General features: G+C 41.5%; 1 protein-coding gene across 3 annotated transcripts in view; it reads left to right on the top strand.

The window, feature by feature from the left end:
• The window catches only part of Adcy8 (adenylate cyclase 8), a 208537-nt gene that overhangs the window by 147768 nt on the left and 35878 nt on the right, over positions 1 to 24891 (top strand). For 2 of the 3 annotated variants that reach the window (XM_057791703.1, XM_057791701.1), the window contains 4 exons: positions 3625 to 3725; positions 10469 to 10670; positions 12701 to 12790; positions 21216 to 21388. In XM_057791703.1, the coding sequence (XP_057647686.1) occupies positions 3625 to 3725; positions 10469 to 10670; positions 12701 to 12790; positions 21216 to 21388 (566 nt within the window). The remainder of the gene's footprint in view (positions 1 to 3624; positions 3726 to 10468; positions 10671 to 12700; positions 12791 to 21215; positions 21389 to 24891) is intronic. The other variant, XM_057791702.1, reaches the window with a different exon arrangement.

The raw sequence follows: 24891 nt of genomic DNA, 5'->3' as shown, positions 1-24891 counted from the left end.
TCCATTTGTCCAAATAATATAACCTAAGGACGCTCTAGGCCATCACCATGGAATATGATACACAAACTTAACATTAACAGGGGTCAAATTACTTAATTCTCTTCCACAGAATTAACAGTTTGTCTCAATTGAGACTCAATTTAGCAAGCATATTCTTTTAAACTAATGAATGATGTGTGAGAAAATCCCCTTTCTAAGCTAGTTTTTCCAAATATGGAGTGAAATTTAAAAAAAAATAGTTTACTTATTCTATAACAAGAAATACCTAGGACTGAGCTAACACTAATTTCTGAGTGATATTATTGAGAAATATTGGTGTTGATAAAAACTGAACAAAATTAAACATAGCCCACTTCATTGGTGAGATTATTATATTGGTCACAATGAGACACAAAGTGCGCAGTTTAACTTTGAAGAGCTATCTGCCCCATTGCTTCTCCTGGAAGAACCATCCACACCATGTGGGGGATGTAAGAGCATAATTAACACTTTTATTTGTATTCAAGATGGAGAATCCTGGTGAGTAGGATGTTTTCCTTCCTCCCTGCTAAGGAATATTTTTAGGACGGTCTCAAGAACAGAGATAGAGAAGGCAAGAGGCATTGTCCATCACATCTGCAACTACTTTCCCTGACCGTCCCTCTGGGATGAGACTCTGGAATGGATTTTTCTTCCATGTGACCACATAAATACTTGGATTTCTCAGTTTCCTTGTGATGAATCTAGAACCCATTGATCCTCATGGCTCTGACTAACTGTAGGGTTAACATTTCAGTAGATTCCAGGGCCCGCATCTCCAGACATGAACAAAATGTTGCCCTACTTTCTGATTCGTAGTATCAGGCACGTGATATTTCACATGACACGGCTTTGAGCACTTTGTGCACATGAACTCAGCTTGATTTTCCAGCAACCCTTCGGAGTGACTCCTATCATACCCATTTGGCTAGGTGAGATAAACAAGTCCAGTAGATATGCCCCAAGTTCTGTTGCCAATAAGTGTGGAAGCTAAGATTCAAAAACAGGTAGTCACACTCTGGTTTACTTCATACTCACAGCTGAAGTATAGAAAGATAAGTCTGGTCACTGGAGGACAGAACACAGATGAGACAAAGAATGTCTAATTTGGGAAAGTAGGTGCAAATAACAAACCGAATATAGCCAGGCACCCAAGTGTTCAGACCTTCACAAGTCAAAACGAAGCTCAGTGAATCGTCGCCCAGTCTTGATACTCTAACATCCTGAGCCAATTAGGAATTTTCTTTTCATAAGCCTTCTCTCCTTGTATTTCAAAGTCACAAAGCATTCCATCCTAAAACCCAGTATTCTATGTTTGATTGACATCAATGGCACAGATTTTTTTTCTTTTCATGGCTGTGCAAGGAACTGAAATTCAAACATGAAAGTAACAGGATGCTTTAGCATTGCAAACCTTCTATGTCCCCCATTTGGCAGAAAAAGAAAGTGATCTTCAAAGAAATCAGCTTTGCTCATAGAGAAATACTGATGGGGCTGGAGACAAAGTCAGTCTTCCTACTTGATTCCACCAGCTTCGTATTTAAACAAAATGACAAGCACAAAACTTCCTTCAACTTTAATTGGGACCAATGATGAATGTGCAATTGTTTAAATGTCATCAGTAAGAAACTTTCAGGAAAGAAGTCATAGGGACAGTTTGATGCCTACTGATATCCCTGATATTCTCCAAGTGAGAAAAGGCCCCCGAATGGGAACCCTAGAGAAGAGTGAAAGCCCAGACATAGGCACTGGATCATTTAAGCAGAGGGTGTTTATAATCTAGAAGTCCCTAACCAGGTTTAAGACAGAAAATCTGCTTTACTGACAAAACAGAGGTGGTTACCTGATGGTAATCAGCAGACATTTGAGTATATGTGAAAGGAATCAAGAACTAGGAAGGTCTGCCATAACTTCAAGAAACTGGCATGCTGATGACAATGATGATAATGATAGTAATAATAATGAAATTAAATGATTAAATACACTAAGGATTGTGGGTGATATTTTGTAAAATCCCAATATCGAATCTAGATAGTCAAATTGGTTACCAATCAACTAGTAAAAAAAAATTAGATTGTGTGTAATGAGATATCATAAGGAAGTCAGACATTTATCTTTCTTTGAATTATGTTTTATAACTAATTCATTTTGGCCTGAGTGTGTCACTATGATTGTGTCTGGCCCTAGGCTGCACTATTGACAATTATTAACAACGTGAATTTTTCAGAAGCTTTATCAGGAGAGAGTGTGGCTTATAAATATTTTTCGGGGTTCCTGGATCCCCTTCAGATACCAAGCAGATTGTCAGCAGCTGAACAGAAGCCACAGTGCTTGAGAATGAGAAAGGCATTTCTCTGCAAAAGCAATGGATGTGCATTCTCTGAGCAGCATGGCCCCTCCCCCAGGTTGCTCACCAGCTACTACTGGTCATTCCCAAAACCTGAGCCATGACTCTGAGCCATAAGTTTACTGTCTACAACCTAGACCACAAACAGAAGTCAACAACAGTGTCAAAATCCTGTAACTGCTAATTCAAACTATTAGTTCAATAAAGTGAACTGAGACTGTCATTTCATTGACCTGACTTAAACCTTTATTATCTATTGTGGATGAAGAGCCTAAAGGCTATGAGAGAGACACTGACCAGCTACCTGGGTGAAGTGACCCCAAGGATTACAAAATTGTAGTGGCAGGTTTAGCTGTGTGCCTCCTCCGTCACCCCAAGATAAGAATCCACATTCTCTGTGATCACAGCCACGCATTAGACTTTTCTGTCAGTAAGGCAAAGTGAGGGACTGGATTTCACCTGATTCTAATGCTTTTCACAGCTTTAAGCCCTCTGTCCCTCTTTCTAAATTATTATTTTGCAGTTTAATGATTCTATAAAAATTCAGGAAACGAGGGAAGAGTGAGGCAAGTACAAATCTCCAACATTTGACCAGCTTTTAAAGGCAATGATAAAATTACTGAGTACTCTGGGTAATCTAATAATGCTACCACCACTTTCCAGGGCTGCCTAGAATGAACAACAGATGGTATGAGCATATAAGCCCATCAGCCTTGCTTTGTCTTCAGTGAGGCAAGAGGCTACATGACTGGAAGTCCTGTGAGCTGCTTTAAACTCTAGATTCTGTGATGTTATTCTCAACGGTTCTTATTTAAGAGAAGGTAGAAAGATTCCCTCACAATGCATTTGTCTATGTCCCCTCGCCTCACGATAAATAGAACGCCATCCTTAAATACCTTCATTTTGTTTAGGAGGGAAGTCCACAGGAGATTGAACTGTGGGGTACATGGCAAGGGCTCTTCTGTTTTGTTAAATGATAAAAAAAACTTTTGGGACAGGAGCTGGATGAACTCATGAGCCCTCGCAGGTCCTTTGGCTAGAAAAGGAATATATTGATTCCTGGGATTTCAGAGGAAAATTTGTGGGGGGCCTGGAAATGAAGATTTCAGAAGAGACAGCTTCCTACTGAACATTTTCAAGAAGATATTGCCTTGCTGTTTCTTGTTGTTTCCCCTTAACCTCAAACTGATACAACTCATCTCCTCCAAAACCTCAACTCTGCTACAAAGCAATTGATTCTACTTTTTTCTAAATTGCAGTATTCTCAAATGAGAGATGAAGTTTTCAAGTCAAACTTGGTCTGTGCATTTATCGTTCTTCTGTTCATCACTGCGATTCAAAGTTTGCTTCCTTCTTCGAGGTAAGTATGAAAGGGTTAAGAGGGCAGCTGAATTGCCTCTGAGGGATGATGGGCCCTCACCTGGAACCATTCAACTGACCTTTTCAAAGGTTCAGTGTTTAACGGTTCAGGACCAAAACCTACGTGCTCAACAATCCTGGGTCTATTCCGACTGTCTTACTATGCATAATATTCTCTCCACTCTGCCTAGGCAAAAAAATCCTTCCTAATATGAATTAAGTAGTAGCACAAACATGAATAGTCTGCATCTGTTGTACCATGAGTGCAGAAAGCAATGAATTATAAGAGGCTTAGTCATTTGTTTGTCCAGATGAGTCATTCATAGTTGCGTCATCACTTCTAGGTCAGCAAATTTGAAAGTCAACTCTACAAACACTTAGACATTGGCCAGTCACTTACAAACACTTTACCAAAAATAAGTCAGGAAAATCTCTGTAACAAACTCACTATGTAGCTACTCTCAATGTTGTCTTTATTAACAGAAGAGACTTGAGGCTCAGAGTGCTGAAATGGGTTTCCCATTTGAAGCATTACAGCCTTAATTCAAACACAGCAGCAGATCTAGTTCCGGAGCGAGGGTTCCTAACAAAGTCTTGTACAAGACAAGCCTTGTAGCCGGGCGGCGGTGGCACACGCCTTTAATCCCAGCACTCGGGAGGAAGAGGCAGGCGGATCTCTGTGAGTTCGAGGCCAGCCTGGTCTACAAGAGCTAGTTCCGGGACAGACACCAAAGCTACAGAGAAACTCTGCCTTGAAAAACCAAAATAAAACAAGCCTTGTGATGATGATCTCTTTTGTCTGCTCAGTTGATTTGAGAGACATCTAGAAAATTGGGAAAGCACATTTTAGGTGTTCTGTGAGAGGGTTTTCTGAGGTGACTGATGTGTGAGATGGTGGATTGAACTAAGAAGACCCGCTCTGAATGTAGCAACACCTTTGAACATGAACTTGATCTTTTCAGGGTATCTCAGGCTAACTTCTATCCAGAACTGCACTGTTGATTCCTATTGTTCTGAGCCATTCATTGACTGAGCAGCTAATGGTTCCCTGGTTTTCCACCCCCAAAAACAGCCACTCAGACTATAAGTCAATCTAATACATCCCCTATTATAATTATATGTTTTATTCTTTATGGTCTTCTGGAGACCTGATGGATAAACAAGACTGGAACAATTTGTTACTTAAAAAAAAGCCTTTAATCATTGTTAAAGTCATATTAGAAGACACCAGGGGCAACAGGAATGGGTTATCATTGTTGTAAGATGGGGGAGTTTTAGCCTTAGAATGCCTATTAAGGCATTCAATAAAAGCCTAGAAAATTCATACTTCTTTTGCAGAAGACTCAAGGTCAACTCCCAGCATCTGTATCAGGCAACTCATAACCACCTGTGACTCCAGCTCCTAGGGTTCTAAAACTAAAACTCTTCTGAACGCCAAGGGTACCTGCACTCATGTGTATATATCTACACACTGACACACATACATTCACATGACTAAAAACAAAATAGATATTTAAAGATATTTTCAACAATGGGAGTAAAAGTGTTCAATTCTCAGGATTGTCACAAGTAAATCGATCTTGTCCATTTGGGGCAGTTCTAGCTCCTTTCTCCTTCCCAAGTCACAAGTTATGTGTCTGATGAGCGAGCTAGGAATACCAACCTCTCGGAGTTGCTCCAAGATCAAATGTGAGATTGCACTCACAGTCTCTTTGCAGATTTTGAAGTTTCATACAAATGTCCTCTTTGGGTTTGATCTGAACTTCTGAGTCCTGTTGAACCACAGCTGCTGTGGGCTGGTCACGCCTCTCAACTGATCTCCGGCTCTCCAGCAAATGTCAGTTGTACTACCACTCCAATCTGTATTTTAAACACAGACTTCAGAGGGTAATTAGAACCCTATGCCTAGAGAGGACTCAGATAGAGCTGTTTGAAAAATCCCTTGTCGTTCTTTTGGAGTCTCAACTTCAGAAATGAAAGGTTTCCTTCTCTCATGTGCAGCATCAAGGCAGAAAAGCAAAGGCAGAGACCCTGGATGTCTGGATGGATCTATAATTAGATGAAATCTGCAACAGGATGCGATAATGTTTATGTGTGCAGAAATAAATGAGCACGGGGGGGCTGAAAAACGCTTTCAGAGGAATTTTACATGTAGCACCAGCACCCAGCAGAAAAAGCCTGTCTGATACTCAGAACTCTTCTCACAGACCTTTAAATACCTTTAATATCCTGAACTTCATCAGCAAGGGAAAGAGGATCTTTTATTTTATTTGAATGGAGTGAATAGGTTACTCTATTCCCTCGAAGGCTTCTTTAAAATGTAAGGCTAAAAATACCAGTTTTGTAGTATTTTTTTAATGATGCTAAGAGGAATTAGTTAGCTCTCCAAGTCTAATAGGCATAGGGTCCTTTTGGAACTACAAGTTCAAACCTGGGAGGCTTTTGTCTTATCCCTGGGCTACCCTACCCACCCTTTACATCATTTTCCCTTTCCCAGTAAATCACAAAAAGTGTCAGTTAGGACTGTGGTACATTTAGGTGGTGTTCTGTGAAAACCCTTCCCCATAATCTTCAGTGTGACCTCATGACCTCCTGGTCCTGAAAACATTACACAAAAGTCCCAGAGTGACATGTACCCACAGAGCACTGGTTTTTATAGATTCCCAGACAAGTGACTATGCAAACCCGTGGCAACAGCTTGGATAGACTAAGCCAAGAAACCACGTGACCTCCATGTTTGTTCCCTTGACTCTTTACCTGGCCTCAGAACTGTCTTCAAACTCCAACATGAGACCTCTGCCCTGATGTTGGGAAACACCAGTAAGACACAACCACCAGTAAGACGTGTAAGACATGCTCCACTACATTCCTCAAAGAAACAGAAGTAGTAGCGGATGGCAACCTACAGCTCAGGGCTAGAAAGCCCAGACTACAAAGCCAAGCGCCATGCTTTTCCGTCCCTGTATATACCCTGAAGCGGTGGCCACTTAAGGCTTTACAGATCTCCAGGGCATCTTTCAAACTTGCTCTTCCTGGTTCTCATCTGCCTCACGCTTGGACACGCGCCATGCTTAATCGCAGTGGCTGCTTCACATCATGGAGACACGCCAGCTGAGCAGTTGGCTTCGATTCTTGCGGAGCTGCCTAACGAAGTGATCCACCTGTGTGCTTCATGCGGCTTTGCTGAGAGCCAGCGAGTAACACAGCCTTCTCTGGGGGGTGTTTCTTCATCCCATTGGTGGGGGGAGACCCATCTGCCTAGAGCTCTCAAGGAACGTGCTGCTGCACAATCCTATCTAGGAGTCCCTCAGAAATTCCTTGTGGAGGTGATCCATAAAACCGAAAGTGCCATTTTTAAAATTGTAAAAATAATAGCTAAGGCTACGGAACTATCATTTTCTAGCCTTCTCATTACTTAAATATGTAAAAGTGTAGCAGCCAAAAAAAAAAAATTCTGCAGAGACTTTAGATACTCCTCTTTGGTGATCAGGATGTTGGAATAATGGACGCTAAGAAAGTAGAATTGCCCCCAGGAATCTTATGCTGGAAGAGAGGCAGCATAGAGTCGCCTGAGCCACAAAGGAAGCCTCCCTCACCTCCTTACTGGAGAGAGAATGCTGGCCAGGTTCAGTACACTTAACTCTGACCCTCACTTAAACCTCAACCTTACTTTAAGATTCAGAAGACAGGCTTGGGCAAGGAGCAAGAGGAATACCATCTTCCCTCCAGTGCAGCCATGTTGAATAAACTTTCTTTTTCTACCCTTCATTGTTGATGTAGCTGTTTTCATTGGCTTATGAGAAAAGATGGCTTGTTAGAACAGAGGCTATGATCCCAAGTCCAGGAGCAAAAGAAGCTGACGTTGGGTTACTCTCCATTTGTAATTTTTTTCCTTCCCTCCCCCATGCCAGGAGTGGCCCCAGTGTATCTGACCACATTTCTTCAAGTCCTTTTGATTTTTTTCATATCTTCAAGCCCGTTAGCTTCTGTACACATTCCTCTTCAACCTTACTGCTCTCTGCCGTGCGCATTCTCCTCAGATAATTCCCTCACTGCCGTATCTACAACCGTCTCCTGTTCACGCCAGGCCCAGAAGTACACAATGATCCCTGTAACTGTCCCTACAGTACCTAATTGTGTCCAACATATTTGCAAACAAATATCAACTATTTGACCTTCCCCTAATCACTTTGTCTGCTAAATATACCCAGTTAAGTTGATAAAAATATTCCTGACATCCTTATTTCCAAGAAGGCCCCCTACACACCCACACAATACTAACTAGATTGTCCCCACAGCTTTCTCCAAAGCTGAAGTTCCTTGTGTTCCTCCACTGGGATTTCTATCCAAATCTTCTTCTAAACGATTTTTCAGTTGTCTTTCAAATATCTGACCATGACCTTCCCTGGCTTGAAATCTTGAGCCTGGCAGAGAAAGCTCCCTAACACACAGCAACTTCTGTCCACCTTTACAGCTTTCCAACTTGAGTTGTGTGCTGGCTGGTTGCACACCAACTTGACACAGGCTAGACTCATTTGAGAGATGGGAACCATATTGGAAAAAATACCTACAGAATATCTGGCTGTAAGCAAGTCTGTAGAGGATTTTTCTTAATTAGTGCTTGATGGGCAAGGGCCCGGCCCATTGTGCATCATACCACCAGTGGGCTGGTGGTCCTCGGTTCTATAAGAAAGCAGGCAGAACAAGCCAGCAGAAACAATGCAGTAAGCAGCATCGCTCCATGACCTCTGCATCATCTCCTGCCTCCAAGTTCCTGTCCTGTTTGAATTCATGCTCTGTAGTGATGAACTATGATGTGGAAATTTAAGTCAAATAAACCCTTTTTCCCCAACTTGCTTTTGGTCATGGTGTTTCAACACAGCAATAGTAACATTAACTAAGACAGGTTATTAGCAAACTCCAAACACACCGGCAATGCTAGTTCTTCTACTGCCTTAATCATGTTCTCCCTTATTCCTACATTACAAAAAAAAAATCTTTTAATTCTGCAAAGTCAACCCCAAGTATAATCTCCTTCTTGGAGCCTCCTTGGGTTCCTATTCTTGCTTTCCAAATGATAGCTCTTTATGACTTGTTATGGATCACTACATAATACTATTTTGTCATTTGCATAGCCATATTCTCCTCTAGGTTATGATCCCCTAGATGATATGGAAGATACGGTTTTGGTTCTGGTATCTTGCATGAGAAGAAAGATTATTTAACAAATATATAGCATTATAAACCAGAGAAGAAAAAATAATTACTGGAAACATGCGCATATCATTCTTTAAATGTATTAGTAGAGTTACATAGCATTGAGGACTTTAAATTCCAGCTTCAACACTCATCAGCTGAATTACCTTTCTGTGAACTTTAAACACTCATCTAGAGGGGAAAATGCCTCTTGGTTTCTTTTGAGGAATGGAGATTAGATATCGTATAAAAGGGCTCCACAGTGCTGGCACATAGAGCTCAATCATTATTCCGGCAGAAGGACAGCAAGAGAGAGTGTTAGTGAATACAGTTGTCTAAAGAACTAGCATATGGAAGTTCTTAAAGCAGATCACTGTACTAGATGACAGAAAGTCTCTGGCCTCATCTACAAAGGCGCCCTTTAATAATGTGCAACAGTTTGCTGGCAGAGACCTAAGAAAACAAGAGATCCCACTGTAGATCACAACTAGTCACAGAACAGAGGACAAGGGATCAAGTCCCAGTGAGAGGAGTAAACTTACTTGGTGATGAATTGATTGATGAAGATAGAAAGTGATCAGAGACACCTCCAAAGCCAGAATATTACTAATAGATTCCTACATTGATAGAGACACCCTGCAGGTTTTCAATAGATAGAGGCTTCTGTGGGACCAAGGTCTCATGATATCTTAAAGCCAGGGTTGTAATCTCAGAAGAAATGTTGATGACTTAGGAATGAATACTTACTCTTGCCCTAAACTGTACTTCTTACCTATAGAGGCAATGGCTTGTAATATATTCCATGAAAACCATAATAATAATTAACCCTACTGAATACTGAGCTGATTTATGAGTAGGAGAATAGGTGGAGAAAGAACGAGTCATAAAACCTTCCATGAAGGGGAAAAGGATGTGATGGGTTTTCTCCCAGAGCTTGTTGATGAAATACTACGTATGGTGTAGTGTCTTTGCAGCAGATGCCATATAAAATAGGCTGAGGCTCCGTGGGTAAAGTAACAGTCATTCAAGTGTGACTGAGGACTTCAGTTCAGTTCTCCTGGTAAATGCCAGGTAGGAGTGGCAGTTCACTGTAATTCTAGCTCCCAGGAAGCAGAAACAGCCTGGTCATTCTCAGAGCAACATGGCTACCTAGAATAGGAGAATAGGCAAGGTCTGGGTTCTAGCAATTTCTTGACACATAGGTAGAAAATTATCAAGGAACCCATCTGATGCCACCCTCTGCCTTCCATGTATCCACATACAAACACATATCACACATTTGCACCTACATGCATGTGAATGTTCATATGAAGTTCATGCACACACATGCATGCATGCCCCCTCCCCCAAAAAAGAAGAGAGACAAAGAGAGATGAAAGACAAAGGGAGAAAGAAGAGAAGAAACAAATCAAGCCAGCTATCTCCTATTCCTTCCAGAGGAACGGCACACAAGACGGGGAAGGAAGAACATGAACAAGGTTGATAGGGCTGTTGGGTGGGGATGAGCTGACCTGTGCCCACATGACCTACATTCTGTGTTTCTTGCAGGCTGATGCCGATGACCATCCAGTTCTCCATTCTGATCATGCTGCACTCCGCCCTGGTCCTCATCACCACAGCAGAGGACTATAAGTGTCTGCCCCTCATCCTCCGCAAAACCTGCTGTTGGATTAATGAAACATATCTGGCCCGGAACGTCATCATCTTCGCTTCCATCCTGATTAATTTCCTGGGAGCAGTCCTAAATATCGTAAGCATCCTCCAAGCCCTTCAGCCCTGTGGTGTCTAATGTAGAGTCAGGAACTAAGAGCATATGGAACCAGCAGCTTCTTGTATTGCCCTTCCATGGTACCTTATATTCGTGCACCAGTTCAGTCCCAAGCTCGGGGATGGAGGACAAGATAATGGCCCCTGTAGAAGTGTGTATTTTACTGTGGGAAAGTTATCTTTAACCCACCAGGGGAGCTTAGTTGTCCCAAAGGACCTTCACTGGCCTTCGGATTCTATACTGTCTGCGGCCAATAAATTATAATGGTAAATAAAAGTTGTAATTTATTTATTAAGTATCAGGACCTACCTGCTATGTGCCATGCACTGAAGGAAGACCATCACACATTTTTCTTACTTAAACCCCACATAAACCCTATGAGGTAAGTCTCATTTATCCCCACTTTATGACTGAGGCAACTGAGGCTCAGAGATATGAAATAACTTACTAATAAAGTCTGTCTGACTCCATGACCCGTGCTCAACCTGATGTGCTAAAATGCATCTCTGGGAAGAGGGCAGGATGGGGGAATGAAAACAAATAGCTGACACTTATTGAGTACCTACTATGTACAACAGGTGGGTATTATTCTCCACGTTTGATGGATGAGGAAACTGCATTTCGCTTCAGAAAAGTTGAGTACCTTGTCTATGACTTTCTGAGGACTCATATTTGATGCGGCACATAGAACTCAGAAAAACCCACAACCGCCATAATGTTCATGGATGTTTTTAATTTGATGATTCACGTTTCAGTGGCTTTGTTTTTGCTATAGAGTCAGACCAGGAAGGCAACAGGTATTTCTGTATATATACAGTCTATGTTGTCTGTGACCCAGGCTAGATTAGAGGTGCTTGATCTAACTCTGGTCTTGACCTTGGCATGTGGAGTCAATCTACTCGAGGCATCGTCTGTGGATACAAGTATCATTGTGTCCTTTGGGCCATGTGATAATGGACCTGAGCGTTCATTGACACGAGCTTCAGACTCTCCCTGTTCTTGTTCGGCAGCTGAAGTGGGGGCTTAGACTGCTTCTACTTCGCTGTATAAGCTCTGTTGCTGACTTTGTTGTAAAGACTCAAAGGAACAAAATAAAGGAAAAGCCATCCTCTATCGGTGTGCTCATCCACTGAATGTTGTATAGAGCAAGGCATTTGAAATGGATGGATATGGAGTTTCAGATCCACGTGAAGTGAACTGGTATCTAGGATCGCGATTCTTGATGAAGCAGATTTAGAGGAGTGCAGGATTTCGAAAAGACTCCAAAAAGCTCTAGGTGGAGAACACTACATCACTGGTGTGGCAGGAAGCTAGGAGGCTTTGGAGTCAGATAGACCTGCGTTTGATTCTTAGCTCTATCCGTCACCAGCGTGGTGGCCCTAGACAAGTTACTTTACCTCTCAGAGTTTCAAATTTCTCGGTTGTAAACTGGGGATAAAGAGAGTAGTTACCTCACAAGATGATTGTGGGGCTTTTTGAACTAAGTGTCTGGCACAGAGGAGGTTTTCACCCAATGGATGTGACCCTGGAATGCCAAAAAGCCTTCAGCGGTAACACCAGCCCAAGGAGATGCCCATCACTCCAATGTTAAGAGTCTTTCTAGAAACCGTGTCCCCTTCGGATCCTTTAAATTCTCCCAGCTTTGTATCTGGAGACAGGCTATCAGTTTACCTCAGACCTCTTCCCCCGTTCTCTAGCTCTCTTCTGTGCCCTCCAAACACACTCCAGTGTCCCAAAGTGACTGCGCAAACAGAACCATCCTAACCCAGTTTCGTGACTGCCTTACAGAAGCCTTTTTCTGAGCCAGTGCTTATTTTTTTAAATAAAAGAGGTGAAAGGAACGGATGCCTCCCTCCTGGCAGGCAAGCCCCTCTAGGCCCTCCTACCCCTGGCTTTGGCTGAAAGCCAGCAGCGCTAGCACACTGTCCCCCTCCCAACACTCGCACTGACTGTTGTTCCTGTGTCTTTTTGTTTTTTGTTGCTGTTCTTTTATTTTTTTTTTTAATCCGCAGCTGTGGTGTGATTTTGACAAGTCGATACCCTTGAAGAACCTGACTTTCAATTCCTCAGCTGTGTTTACAGATATCTGCTCCTACCCAGAGGTATTTATTTGCAAGTTCCCAGTGGTGACAGGTGGACATGAACACCTCCACCAGCACAAGGGCACAGGACTGACCAAAGGGTCTTAGTGGCTGCTCCAGAACCCGTGTTCCTCCTGCCTATTCCTTCTTCCCTCCTTCCTTCCTTCCTTCCTTCCTTCCTTCCTTCCTTCCTTCCTTCCTTCCTTCCTTCCTTTCTTCCTTTCTTCCTCCCTCCCTCCCTCCCTCCCTCCTTCCCTTTCCATCTTTTCTTTACCCCATGCTCTCTCTCTCTCTCTCCATCCTCATGCCTGCTCCCTCCTCTGCATCTTTCCCTTACCCATACTTCACTGGTTCTCTCTCCATTCTTCTTCCTTTCTTCCCTTTTCACCTTCCCCATTATACATTGATCCATTTCTTTTGTCTCTTTCTCTCCTAATCATCTCATCCAAGCTTACCCTGTAGGAGACTGTGTCAGGGTCTCCGTGGTCAAGTAATTGTACTGCTCCCACTGTGATAAATGGGACGGAGGGAAGGAAGAAGAAGGGGAGGAAGAAAGGAAGGGAAAGAAGAAAAAAGAAGAAAATAAAGAAAATAGAAAAAAGAAAGACAGAAAACTACAGCTAAATCGAAGTCAACATGGTAGGGGCAGTTTTCAGAGAAGCACTGGGTCTGACAACATCTCATCGGGAGGCCTGCCATCATGTTGCATGTTTAGCCTTCTCCCAACCACAGAGTCATTAATCAATCCATGGGTCTTAGGGTCAGTCTACAAAATCTGTTAGTCTGGACTTGTGTATATTAGAGTAGAAATTCTAGGCCAGAAGAGATGTTAGCTGATAGCTCTTGAAGACCCCACCAGATCCCATATTATGAGGACCAGGGGTAGACCTGATCCTCTAGTAGGTAACAGACTCAGAGAGTTCTCCAACATGTGAGATGAGAAAGGGTTCTCGCTAGTCTCTCAGGGTCTAAGAACAGGACTGAGAACCATTGAATCCTCCGTGTACACCTACAAACACAGGAGAGGCTGCTGCCGCCACTGTGCTATAATTAATAATAAAGCTAGTGTTCAGAGAGTAGCCTGCTCAGTCACACTCCCACCTTACTGCTTTGCTTTCTTTCTCACTCCTTTCCTTCCTTTCTTTCTCTTTTAACTCAGTTATAACGACTTGGTACTGGCGCTTGTTCTATAGATTCCTTACTTTTTGTCCTAGTCCTAGAAGGAGAAGAAATCAGACTCTTCCCGGGGATATGCAAGGATGGATGGGAATACCACACAGCCTGTTTCCTCCTTAGTGTATAAGATTCTGTGTGATACCAGCTTCCTAAGAATTTCTTGGTTTGAAGAACACAGGGAGTGCCCCAACACTGAGAGTAAAGGAAAGCTAAGATGTGGGTAGTCAGAGCTTGTCTAAGCTGGACTTTACTTTTTCTGATCTGTTTCCTCATCTATGAAATGGGAAAATGAATACCTTGCTGTCTATTGGCTTGGCAAATATATAGCTCCTAGCATGTGTCTGGCATGAAGCAGGTGTTCATGGTGTATTACTCTGTGTGCCCTGTCTCTCCAAGTTGGCACTCTATACCTGAATACACATGAGAGTTTCACATCTCAGGAACGCAGCATTCATCGGTTTTTAGTTTTGTTTTTGCTTTTTTTTTAGCTCTAAGGTCCAGGTAGGCAAGCGTTACGATCACACAGTTTTGTCTCTATGCCTCAGTTTCCATAACTATAAAATAAAGATAAAAGTAATGCTCACTGGGAAGTTATGAAAATTGAGTAAGTATATCCATAAAAAGAACATAGAGAACACCTAACAAAAACGGGATTTGCTTATTTAATGTCTGGCATTGTTTTCCTCCTGAAAACCCTTGTGTGGACTATGATATATATTATAAATAAGCATATTCAAAAGTGGAAATGTGTTAATAATATACTCTAAAATAGAAATACAATTAAAAGATCCAATGATCATAAAGTGGAAATTTAGAACCTTCCTCTACAACCGATGGATGATTTTCCTCAGGACTCAGCAAACTAAAGTCAAAGAACTAATTCTCCAGCTGTGACAACAACCACTTGACTCGACCTAGAGTTCTCCACTTCAGTCTGCACATCTGTGTCTCTCTCTAGGCTCCTGTCTGCCAAACTAGAAGAAATTAAACACCCAGAAACTCTGAAGGCTTCGTCAGCTCCCAGATCTCACAAGGGTCTGTCCCCAAGCAAAACATGTCATTTCTCTGAGCCTTGGTTTCCTCTGCTAGCAACATGATGTTTGCACATCAGCCTATGGGAAACCACGCCTAGTTGAAAGCATTCTACCAAATTGGATGATCCGCTATAAACACAAAGCAGTTCTATGATGCAAAAAATAACTAAGTTCTAAGTTGGAAGTCTGTCACGTACTGGAGAAGAGTAAAGAAAAAGGAAATGGTAAAAAGAAGCCTTGTTCCAACCGAGGAAGGGAAAGGTACCAGTTGTTTAGAAAATGAATGCAGATCTCATGTGTAACCCAGAGGGGTGATCATCTTCAACCCTGGGAAAAGCCTCATTTCAGAACCAAATCTCTTTACTTCATTTTCCATCTGTTCAAGAAGATCACTGTTTGTAAGAGTGGCCAGGGTTTGCTATGGTGTAGGAGAGCGAGTTTTCCAGTAGAGGTTTGGCTATATGTATCCTGCATCCTGGAGTCACGTTTTTGAGTCCATCTAATGTCCAAGTCTTTCTTTTCCCACATCACACACATTGATGGCATCATCTTAGGACACACTAACACATATTCCTTGTTCCTTAATTTTTTCCAGTGCTTCAAACCACTTCATGCTTATACATTTTTAAGACTAAAAGATAAATATTGTAATGTTACAGTAAAATTCCCTAAAGACTGATCTCAGCACAGAACCTACTGTCTACTTAACAATGTTTACTTATCCTTCAGATGAATAACAGGGCAAGATTTCCATTTCCACTTGGGACAAATAGAAACAAACAAACATAGCCCATGAACTGTATCTTGTAAGATACTGAACACCAAGCAGTGAAGACAGTGATTCCCAAGAGGTAGGAAGCAAATGAACTGAGTCCTGATATGCCATGAGTTTTGTCCAGACCGTGCCTTAGGGAGGTGAACCCAGATGAAACACAGTGATTTTGTGCCTCAAGAATAAGCAAGTGAAGAGTCAGGAGAGGGTAAGGCGGCTTAGAGGTTGCAGAGTGCACCACCATTGAGAAGAGCATTGCACAGAGAAAGGCTCAGAGCTGCAGAGTGTCCAATCGGCACAAGCACATGAGAAATCAGTGATGGGGAAAACCATCAGAGTTAATCAGGATCTGCAGCTCACATGGGCTGAAAACAGCGTGTGACCCTGCACTGACCAGAACACATCACAGCCCACTGGACACTTGGTGGAGCAGGAGCTAAAGGCTTTAGTGGTGTTAAAGTGTTTATTCCTAGACTATATTCTGCTCTGATTCTTCATTTAAATAAGATGTAAGTGTAATTGTTTTAAAAAAATAAAATTTTTATACTGTGGTTTTATTATATCTTAGAACGAATCATGAAAATACTCATAAAAATTTAAAAACATCCAGGATTTAACAAAAGTAAAACAATTTTAAAAAATAAGATAAAGATTCAGTTCATGGAAGAAAAAAAATCACTGTGGCTAGCTAGCATTTAATCAATGATGACCAGACATTAAAATGAACTATTATTGATAATGAAGGAGATAATCAATGAATGGAAATTAAGCCAGAACTTGGTGCTTATATATAACTATCAAACAGGCAATAAAATAATTGTTATTTTATTTCATATGCTTAAAAAAAATGAAAGATATATGTAGAATCCAAACTGAGCATTTATAAGTAAAAACTACTAACTGTGAGATGAAAACTACACTGGAAGGAATTTAGTAATATTAGACATTATAGACAAAAATAAGAGTAAAATTGATGAAAAGCAATAGACATGTCCAAAATAAATTACAAGACAAAACAGCCATCAAAGATAGCATTAAGTCCAATTTTCAGCAGCATAACACCTCCATAATTTGAGTCCTCTCCCACAAGAAGAAAAAAGACAAGCTACGTAATTAATGAGCATTTCTGTCCAATTTTGATGAGAGCTATAAATCAGAATTTTCCTAAACAACACCAGACATAAGAGACATTAAACATACACACACACACACACACAATAATCAGATTGCTCAAAACTAGTAAATACAGGAAAAAATAGTAAGTATTAAGTGGGCAAATCAAGGTTAAAATCATTTTTATACACGAAAAATAGGTTGAAAAACATTTTATAAAGGGGCAAACATGACTATTTTAATTTAGAATAAATCAAATATAGCATTGCATCACAACATGAAACACACACACAATGCTTCTTTCCTAAGAAAATACAACCCAGTAGCCAGCTCAGAATATCAGTCTAGGAATCCCACATTTACCAGTGGTGATCCTGAATTATGGCATCTTCACTCCTTGAACAAGCAAGGAGCCCAGGCTGAGGTACAGTGGGAGCAACTTTATCTTTTGCCTGCTCACCCTTACTGTAGTGCTTGCTGCAAGACCTGGAGTTGTTGGAGACCAAGTTGTGTGTGCATCAATCAGTGTTTGGATTAATCTTTTCAACCATAGTGACTTTTGGAAACTGTCAGATTGATTTCTTTCCTTCTTTCCCTGTGAGTTTAGAATGGCAGAGGTTTGGGCAGTACCCAAATGGGCACAGATAGTTCAGTTTGTCTGACTTGTATGTGTAAATACTCAGTTTCTTCTCCAGTTGTGATGGTGTAAAGTTCTCCTTGCTTCTCTTATAAGAGGAAAATATTATGTGATGCCAAGATAATTTATGGTATGCTATGATGGTGTCATAATATGAATGTGGAGCCATCCACGCTGGAGCACAGGAGGTCCTTAGTTCACACAGTAGGTTCTTACTTAACAGTCATATATTAATGAACACATGCTATTCTGTCTAGGGAGTTTGTGTAGTGTTGAGTGTGTAAAGTCATATGAGTCCAAGATTTTCAGAGTTAGAGGAATTTGATGTATTTGCGATTTCCCAGGTTAGTGTGTCATTTGAGAAGAGAGAACCTTGAGTATCCAGAAATAGGAAATGCCTCCATGGACATCCCTATTCCTTAGAATTGATGAAAGAATAGTGTCTAACTTTGAGTACACTAACTACTGAACAAGATGGGGTAAAGTCATTTTTAGAATCTTTTGTACAGACTGCATGCCCAGCAAGTGTTTGATTGTAATCGTTACGTCTTCCCTCCCACATATCACCCCGAGACAATAAACATCCCCCCTCAAGCTGGTCCCCATATTACCCTGAGTTCATTTCACATTGGACCTCACACTGCCAGTTTTTGCGATTGTACATCTAGCTACACAGTTCATCCTCCAGCCTGAATTTCCTTCTTTTTCCTCACATGTCAATTTATTCTGCAATATCCAAAAATTGTAAAAGTCAAATTATTTTATTATTGAATCTTTTCTATTTTTCTTTCATAGATTGTCTCATTCTTTTACCTAAAACAATTGTGGATTTCCCTCCTAGGACAACTCTATTTTCTCCATACTTTCTAGTATGTATGGCTACACAATTTATGTATTCTATAATAGAATGATTTGATATAGTTTTAAACAGATTTTTTAACCAGTCTGCTAAGAAGTCTGATGCTACAGATGTATTCGGTGAGTGATTGTGCCTAATTGCTAGGTAGATAAAGCAGGGAGACAACATATATTCTCTTGGCCTGTGTTGCCAGCTCTCCTTATGATTAGTTGCATGGATCTTTTGTTTAATCCAAGGAATGATTCTCCTAAATCCCTGCTCCATATACCCTGGCATTTAGACTATTTTGTCTTCCTATTTGTTGTCCACCCCTCAAGACCCAAAACAAACTCACCTCTTCTGTCCCTCTTTAGCCACACCTTCTCTCCATGAAATATGCTTGCTCATGCCTCTATGTTCCTGTCACAGTTGGTCACATCCCTACCATAGTACATTTCTATTGGCATTTTCATACCTGCCTCATATTTCTTTTTTACTGTCATTCCCTTTAGGCCCCAGCCAATTCTTATCTATTTCTTCAACCTCCCATCACCTATCCTGATTACAATGGGCATTCACTAAATGGGCACAACATTCTTATCCAACTAATATGCCCCCCAAAGATTTTGCTTCAAGGGCACTATTGTTTTAATATATTTTGATATAATACATGATTCATAATTTAAGTTGACACAACCAGGCACAACTATATGCTGTGCTAAAGACAACAACAAAACAAAATCCCTTGGATATATTTTCCTACCCTATAGCCTGCATTAAAATGGAGCATCTTGAAGGTTTCTCCAGATGGAGAAAAACTGTGCAGATGGAACTCTTTTATCCGGCCTCTTCATACCTGACTTCCTGTATCAAATCAACATGAGCTATATATAAATCTTGCCCAAGGAAAAACCTTAGAGGACAGCTGAAGACAGTTGATCCTTCCATTAGGTACAAGGATTAGTAATTGGGCTTATTAGGAAAAACAGACATGGTAAAGGAAGCAACAAATGACGGCCTTTAAGGGCAGAGACGGTATCTGATTCTCTCCTGAGCCAATCTACAGGGAGTTTGTCCTTAATGAGAAGTCATCTGAGACACTGACGACATTTTTGAATCAATATTTGTAAAAGGGTTGCACAAATGAGTTACTGATACTTAAGGAATTCATAGCACAACTTCTGTACTCAGAGCTTTTTAAAATTCTTACCTGTCTCCTCATCCTTATAAAAGCTGCCCCTCTGTATAATAGAAGAGAGAAGGCAATGTGTACATGAAAGGGCTGTAGTGTTATCAAGGCCCTCATTCCCACTAAAATCACACTCCAGTCAACTGGCCATACCTAGATGACCAAGACACCTCTTTATAGCTTCAGGATCATGAGCGGTTTATTTATCTCTACAGTCATTGGTTTCTTAACCTATACAACTGGGAGCTGTGAGTCCCATTCTGAGTAGTTTCCTTGACTGCTTCAAGAGACAATACATGTACAGATTTTGAGATCAAAATGGACCTTTGACAATATGAATTTTTACTAATCCCAACTTAAACCAACACTCAGAATATGTCAGAATAGTTCTGTAAAGAAAATAGCCCAAGGTGTTTCTCAGACTGCAGAAAGGTTGCTGTGTAGACGCTGGGAGACTGTTCCACTCCTCAAGTTCTTGGGTGATTGCACATTTGCAGTTAGAGCGGTGATGCTTGACACAGAGTGGGAGATGCCATGCTCGTCTCTGCAGGGTACAGAGGTTGCGGGTGCTTCCCAGAGGACAGGACACCTGATGTGTGAATAGAAGCAAGGCTTAGTCACTTGAATGAGATTTGAACCCCAGGCCATGGAGGTGTGAGAAAAGGGTTTAGAGAGTGCAGAGAGAGCTAGTACGTGGTAGCCTGTGTGCTCCGCTGTGTGGGAGACAGAAGAATTTGAGGGACTGGAGAGCAAAGAAAGGATTTCCAGTGAGGAGAAACGTGATCAGGCTGGTGTTCCAGAAATCCTAGGTAGAGAGAGAGTGCATGTGTGTGTTTAGAGGTGCGAAAGCCTAGCAACAGATTTAGATGGAAACAAGGAAGGCTGCTGGCCAGGATGGCTCAGTGGATAAAGGCACTTGCTGACAAGCCTAACGGTCTGAGTTCAAATCCCAGAACCCACGTGTGGAAGGAGAGTCCCAACTCCCACAAGTTGTCTTCTGACTTTCACATGTATGCTGTGGCATTCACACAAATACCTATAAATAAATGACAATGTGTTTTTATTATTATTATTAAAACAATTTTCCCAAGCTGCTTGTGAGAACTAAAGCAAGAAAAGTAGATAAAGCTGGGTGAGCATGAGATCTGTTCAGAAAATAATGAAGAGTCTAAAAACTGAAACTAGCTGACTGTGGGACACGGGAGAGAAGGAGGCATGAACGGGGAGCCTGAGAATCTGGAGATGGGTTGGTGGTTAAGGGTCCTGGCTGCTCTTCCAGAGGGCTGGGCTTCTACTGCCTGCTCACATGCAGCTCACAACCATCTGTAACTCTAATACCACAGAACAGGACACCATCTTCAGGCTTCCGTGGGCGCCAGGCATGTATGTAGTGCCTAGACGTACACACAAACAGAGCACATAAAATACTAAAATGATAAAACTTATTTTTACAGCAATGAGACTGAAGGGGAATAAGGTGAATCATGACGTCACTCAGAGACAGGGAGCAGAGACGGGGGCAGGAGAAGGGAGAGTTCAATTTGAATACCACAAGGCCCCCAACCTCCCAAGGAAAATGTTCAACAAAAAAAAAAAATCTTCCTAATGAGACCAGGGGGCAGCATGGCTAGCAGAGGGATCCTCGGAGGTCCCTGTGAGTCTGACCACCTGTGCTCTCTGTTTGCAGTACTTTGTCTTCACGGGGGTGTTGGCCATGGTGACCTGTGCAGTTTTCCTCCGGCTGAACTCTGTCTTGAAGCTGGCTGTACTACTGATTATGATCGCCATCTATGCCCTGCTGACCGAGACCATCTATGCGGGTCTCTTTCTGAGTTACGACAACCTGAACCACAGTGGAGAGTAAGTGCCCGCTACAGTGTTTGTGAACCCAGGTGCCACGAAAATAAAAGCACTGGGCACGTGAGTGCGGTCATTTCTGAAACTGAGGGATTGGCTTGTTGTGAACACATTTCATTCAGACATTGTCCGGCTTACACGTCTAGGAAAACTGTCTACTTTTCAGCATATGAACTATAGACTAATTACAAAAATTATTTAAAACTTGGACTAAATTGGATGCGGTAGTTTATTTTTCTGCCACACCTAACAATTAACTTGCTCAGCATTAGCAGTTATAAGGCCGGTGGGATTTAATTTTAATTTGGCTACAGCAATATTGATAACATCAGTCACTATAGATTGAGCAATAGTGATCCTTCACTGCTATTTCTGAAATATACAAAAACGCAGGAAGTACTGGATAATTCCAGATTCCTTAGAGCACAGAGTGTGTGGTAATGCTTAGCTTCTGATACAACTCCAGGACAATGAAAGTGAGGGGGGAGACAAGAGCGGAGAAGAGGGCGGGGGCAAATGCAAGAAGAGGTCTGATGATACAGGCAGTGTATGCTGTCAAGAGATGTAACCCCCATGCCTTGGAAGATCCATTCCCTCAGCTATTAGGAGTATCAGCAGGGTTGGAGAAAAATTCCTCAGAGTAGAGTAAGGTGGAAGGATGTGTCTTCTGATTCCTTCAGCCCTTTGACCCCACTTCAATCTCTGGATACACTTTTGAGGGTTTCACTTGACCCACTCACAGCCAGTGTATCAGACCAGACTTTGTCCAGGAAATAGTAGGAGGAACTGTAGCATGAATTCTAATTGTTCTTAATAATAAAAACCTGGAGTCAGACACTAGGCGGTGAAAGCTGAGAGATCAGAGAAGCAATGTAGCCAGCCACTAGAAAAATCTTTTACCTCTACCAAATCCTCAGACTGAAGTGGTGATCCTGTCTCTATGAATCCTGAGACTGCATCCTCAGACTGAATCTGAGCTCTTGTCTCCTCCCGCCTAATATTCCTCTCTCTGCTCAGCCATATCACTTCCCGTCCCCACCTCCCTGGTGCTGGGATTGAAGGTATGAGCCACCACCACCTGACTCTGTTTCTCTTTGAGACTGGATCAATCTTGTATAGCCACGGTGGCTTTGAACTCACAGAGATCTGTCTGTTTCTGTCTCCTGAGTGATGGGGTTAAAGGTGTGTGCCACCACTGCCTGGCCTCTGTGACTAACTGGTGGTTTAGCTCTGCACTCTGAACTTCAGGCAAGCTTTATTTGTTAGATCACAAACAAGTTATCACCACAGGGAGCCAGACTGATTGGGAGCAGGTGTAGGAAGCACGTGTATCTAGTGAAGCCAGAACAAATTTCTTATAGTCTTAGAGGGTAGAAACCAAGATAATCCAAGAAACCTCCAAAAGTGCCTACACTGCATGTCTATGAGTCAGTCCTGAAAGTAAACAATAACAATAAGCCACACTTGGTTTTGTATTAAAGAAAAAATATGTCAGGCATCGTTTAAACTCCCTTACCTATTTTTACTCTCCTCCGTCTCCCAAGAAAAATCAACTAATCCGCTGAAAACAGGAATTGTTGTTATTGTTGATTTTCTTTCCATTTTCATGCATGTGTGTTCACCTGTGTGTGAGTGCACATGTGTGTCATACATGCATGTGAAGGAACAGAGGTTAATGTCAGGAACTGTCTGTAGAACAACCAACGCAATTGTCCTCAATAATTTTTCTGCCTTATTTATTGAGGCAAAGTCTCTCAATAAAACGCAGAGCTCACTGACATGGCTGGTCTTGCTAGCCAGCTTGCAATGGGATCCTTTTTCTTCAGCTTCTGAGGCTGGAATTACAGCAGGCTGCCATGCCTATTCAGTAATTACATGGGTTCTGAGGCTCCAGACTCCAGTTCTCATACATGTATGGCAAACATTTTAACCACAGAGCAATCTCCTCAGTCCAAAACACTGAATTTGTATCCATTCCAGTTGTGGCTTCTTCTAATATATGTTTAGCATCTGCATCTAAGAAATCTGATGCTGTTTTTACATTAGTTTTGGTGGTGGTGGCTGTCAGACAATGTCATCTTTTTAAGATCCACGTCAATTGGTATCTATGTATCTAGTTCATTTTGCCTGAGATCTGTACATTCCATATAATATTAATATATCAAAATATATGCTATCTTTTGGCCTATTAGTAGAAACCCAGTCTCTTCCTAGTTTTGTCTACATGGGTCTCCTGGAACTTCATGGAAAAACTCACTTGTTGAATTGTAGGTTAACTGAATTCACTACTTGAAAGCAATTTTGTTTTGCCATATTGCTCTCCAACATGAGTCCAACGATTTTCCTCTTCTAGGTAATTGTCCTGTTGCTCTCCGTTCTAGCCTTTGATGTTCTTAGACCTTTGAAATTTTTCTAGATTTATAAAAGTTCTTTTTTAGCGTGTGACATGCACGCACGTGTATATACATACTGGGAGGCATAAATGTATGCTCAGGAATATTCTCTTTGTGTGTGTGTGTGTGTGTTCAGAAGCCCAAAGTTGGTGTCAGAAATTATCCTCATTCTGGATCTTGCTGAACCTAAAGTGTCCCTGTTCTGACTAGTCTGGTTGCACAGTTTGACCTTGGGAACCCCTGTCTCTGATTCCCTTGTCTCTTACTCCCCATGTTGGGATTATAGCTGGCTGCCTCTTCTGCCCAGATGTGTTTACATAGCTCCTGGGGATCCAACTCGGGTCCTCATGCCTGTGTGGAAAGCACTTTCCCCACTAAGCCATCTCCCCTGCCTGAATCTGTGTTTTTCAGGACTTTACGTTTTTCATGTGGAATTTACGAGTTCATTTTGTCTTCTTTAACAAGCAAATTATATCTGTTCATGGTGGACAATATGATTTTACAGATGAGCAATTAATATTTACTTCCTAAAGCTAATTTTTTGTAGTAAAGGCATTTAAAAATCTACTCAGCGCTTTTCCAAGTGTACAGTACACGACATTGACTATAATCACCATGTTTTATAATAGAACTCAGTTTTATCCAACTGTCCTATCAGAAATTTTACATCATTTGACCAACAATTCCCAATACCCATTCCCAGCCTTGGCAAATGCTGCTCTACCTTCTACTTCTGTCAAGTTCAACAATTTCAGATTCCAAATCTACCCGAGAAAACAGTCCTCTTGTGCCTGACTATTCCATGTAACAAATTTGCCCATATTGGAACCAATGCCATTTTTTTTCTTTTTAATGGCCAAATAGTTATCCTTTATACATGTGTATTTTGAATTACACTTAATTACCATTAATATTTTAAGTACACTTAGATCATTTGTTCATGCTCAATATATGATTGTCCACAAGCTATAACAGCTCTTTGTCATTTCTAGACCCTAGCGTGTGATGCATGTATACCCTGTGTATGTTTGTCTTGCCATATTTAATCCTCACAGCATTAATGGAACCAGCAATGGATTATAACTTCAATCCAGACTATTTAATTAGAAAGTC

Source organism: Chionomys nivalis, chromosome 17, assembly GCF_950005125.1.
Source record: "Chionomys nivalis chromosome 17, mChiNiv1.1, whole genome shotgun sequence".
Taxonomy (NCBI): domain Eukaryota; kingdom Metazoa; phylum Chordata; class Mammalia; order Rodentia; family Cricetidae; genus Chionomys; species Chionomys nivalis.
Note: the sequence above shows the minus strand (reverse complement) of the source record. Positions and strands in the feature narration are given on the sequence as shown.